Genomic DNA, 2500 nt, shown 5'->3' with positions numbered 1-2500 from the left:
TCCCGAAGTACCACTCCTTCTCGCTCTCCCTCTTCATGTCCGCTCCGGCCTCCAGCACATTACTCTGAACAGAGCAGCAGAACACAGCACATTACGCAGAACCACATCAGTGTAACATGCAGCTCCGCTGGTGTGCAGGTGTGTGTGCGTGTGTGTCTCACCTGCAGGGGGACGGTGGCTCTGCTGGTGTGCAGGTGAGCGAGGGTCAGCAGGTCCACCAGGATCCTCACTCCATTAGAGTCCAAGATCTCCTTCACGTTTTTCTGCAGGACAACAACAGTCAGCTTACAGTTATTATCCTATAGAGCGTGCCACATGACCTGTGTGTGTGTGTGTGTGTGTGTGTGTGTGTGTGTGTGTGTTGTTCACCTTGTTGAGGATGAGTTTGTTGAGGAAGAGGATCAGTCTGTCTCTCTCCAGCTTATCTGTGCACTGCAGAGGAGGAAGAGGAATACAGCAGATCAGCACACACACGCACGCACGCACGCACGCACGCACGCACGCGCACGCCCACACGCACACACACACACGCAGAGATGATGACTGGTGTTGAGCGTGACACACACCCGGTCCAGCATGCCCACGATGTACTTGGTGTCGGAGAAGGGTCCGATCTCCTCACTGCAGCGGCCGTAGACGATGGCGAGCGCCTGCAGACACACACACTTCATCGACACCTTCGGGGTCAGCAGGAACCGGTGGTACAGCTCGTTGAAGAACTCGTACCTGCAGGAGACACACACACTTCAGTTATACACACACACACACACACACACACACACACACACACACACACACACACGCACACACGCACACACGCACACACACACACACACACACACACACACACACACACACACGCACGCACGCACGATCACACACGCACGCACGCACGCACGCACGCACACACGCACACACGTACTCACGCACACACACACACACACACACACACACACACACACACACACACACACACACACACGCACACACACACACACGCACGATCACACACACACACACACACAGAACCTACGATCTCTTGATGGCTCCAGACTCCTCGCTCTCGTCCTCCTCCAGCAGCAGACGCAGGTAATAATCCCCGATTTTAATCTCGTCTGAAAGGCACTCGTACCTCACCTGCGCACACACACACACACACACACACACACACACACACACAGAATATCAGAATAGTTTCAGTAGATGTGCTCAGTGATATGTGCCCCTCAGCCTCATCCTTCAGCGACCCGCATGACTAAACTAATGATCCGGATCAAGCCTCTGATGTCCCTGTGAACACTGGTGTCCTGCTCTAACATCCCGCAGCTCCGGCTACGCTCAGTCTCTGGTTTACTCATGGACAGGTTTGTCTTGTGTAGCTCACAGGTGTCACGCTCAGCTCCTGCAGGGCCGCAGCTCTGCAGTCTAATCACACACACCTGACCACACTCATCAGTCCTTCAGGCTTGACTGAAAGCTGCTGGTGAGTGTGTGTGAAGCAGGGCTGGAGCTAAACTGTGCAGAGCGGCGGCCCTGCAGGAACTGAGTGTGGCTCCCCTCGTGTAGATCTCAAATCTGGAGCCGCTGGAGTGTGGAGAAGTGTGTGAGTGAGCTTGATGTTGCGGATCCGTCCTGCACTACTGCCGCTGTAATTACTCTGTCACACTCACACGTCTGATGAATAATCTTCACATCCTGCACTGTACACTAGCATGCTGTGTGTTAGCGTGTTAGCACAGTACCTCAAACTCCTGGTGGTTCCAGGAGATGACGTTAGCGCTGCCCAGCTCTCGGTCCACACCGAAGGAGCGCATCTCCCCCTCCAGAGCGTCCCGCAGCTCCTCACGCGTCTTCAGGTTCCAGATCAGGTTAGAGCGAGCGTGGTCCTGCTGAAAACTGCAGAGCAGAGGATTATCAGACCAGTGGAGATCAGACCAGCAGAGATCAGACCAGCAAAGATCAGACCAGCAGAGATCAGAGCAGCTGAGATAGAACCAGCCAAGGTCAGAGCAGCGGAGACCAGACCAGCCGAGATCAGACCAGTGGAGATCAGACCAGCTGAGATTAGACCAGCTCAGGTCAGACCAGTGGAGATCAGACCAGCCGAGATCAGACCAGTGGAGATCAAACCAGCTGAGATCCAACCAGCTGAGGTCAGACCAGTCAAGACCACAAGTTCAGACCAGCGGAGATCAGACCAGCGGAGATCAGACCAGCTGAGATCAGATCAGCGAAGATCAGACCAGTGGAGATCAGACCAGCTGAGATCAGACCAGTGGAGATCAGACCAGCTGAGACCAGATCAGCCAAATCACAAGATCAGACCAGCTGAGACTAGACCAGCAAAGTTCAAACTGGTCAAGGTCACACCAGCTGAGATCAGACATCTATTAGTCTTATTTAGTGTTTTTCAGACTCACTGCACTCACCGGTAGTAGAAGAGCTCCCAGTTGGACTCGATCTTGATCCGCTGCCGTCTCTTCCGCAGCACCACCGGCTT

The 2500-nt window shown here is 54.2% G+C and overlaps 1 protein-coding gene across 14 annotated transcripts in view; it reads right to left on the bottom strand.

Annotated features, from left to right (window-relative positions):
• The window catches only part of LOC101887092 (dnaJ homolog subfamily C member 13), a 27733-nt gene that overhangs the window by 13173 nt on the left and 12060 nt on the right, over positions 1-2500 (bottom strand). For all 14 annotated transcript variants that reach the window (XM_073941302.1, XM_073941296.1, XM_073941297.1 and 11 more), the window contains 7 exons: positions 2430-2500; positions 1743-1896; positions 1034-1137; positions 567-726; positions 370-432; positions 162-263; positions 1-64 (listed from right to left, as the gene is read on the bottom strand). The exon at positions 1-64 is cut by the window's left edge and continues 41 nt beyond it; the exon at positions 2430-2500 is cut by the window's right edge and continues 12 nt beyond it. In XM_073941302.1, coding sequence (XP_073797403.1) covers positions 1-64; positions 162-263; positions 370-432; positions 567-726; positions 1034-1137; positions 1743-1896; positions 2430-2500 — 718 coding nt within the window. The remainder of the gene's footprint in view (positions 65-161; positions 264-369; positions 433-566; positions 727-1033; positions 1138-1742; positions 1897-2429) is intronic.

The sequence above is a fragment of the Danio rerio genome, chromosome 24 (genome assembly GCF_049306965.1).
Source record: "Danio rerio strain Tuebingen ecotype United States chromosome 24, GRCz12tu, whole genome shotgun sequence".
Lineage (NCBI taxonomy): Eukaryota > Metazoa > Chordata > Actinopteri > Cypriniformes > Danionidae > Danio > Danio rerio.
Note: the sequence above shows the minus strand (reverse complement) of the source record. Positions and strands in the feature narration are given on the sequence as shown.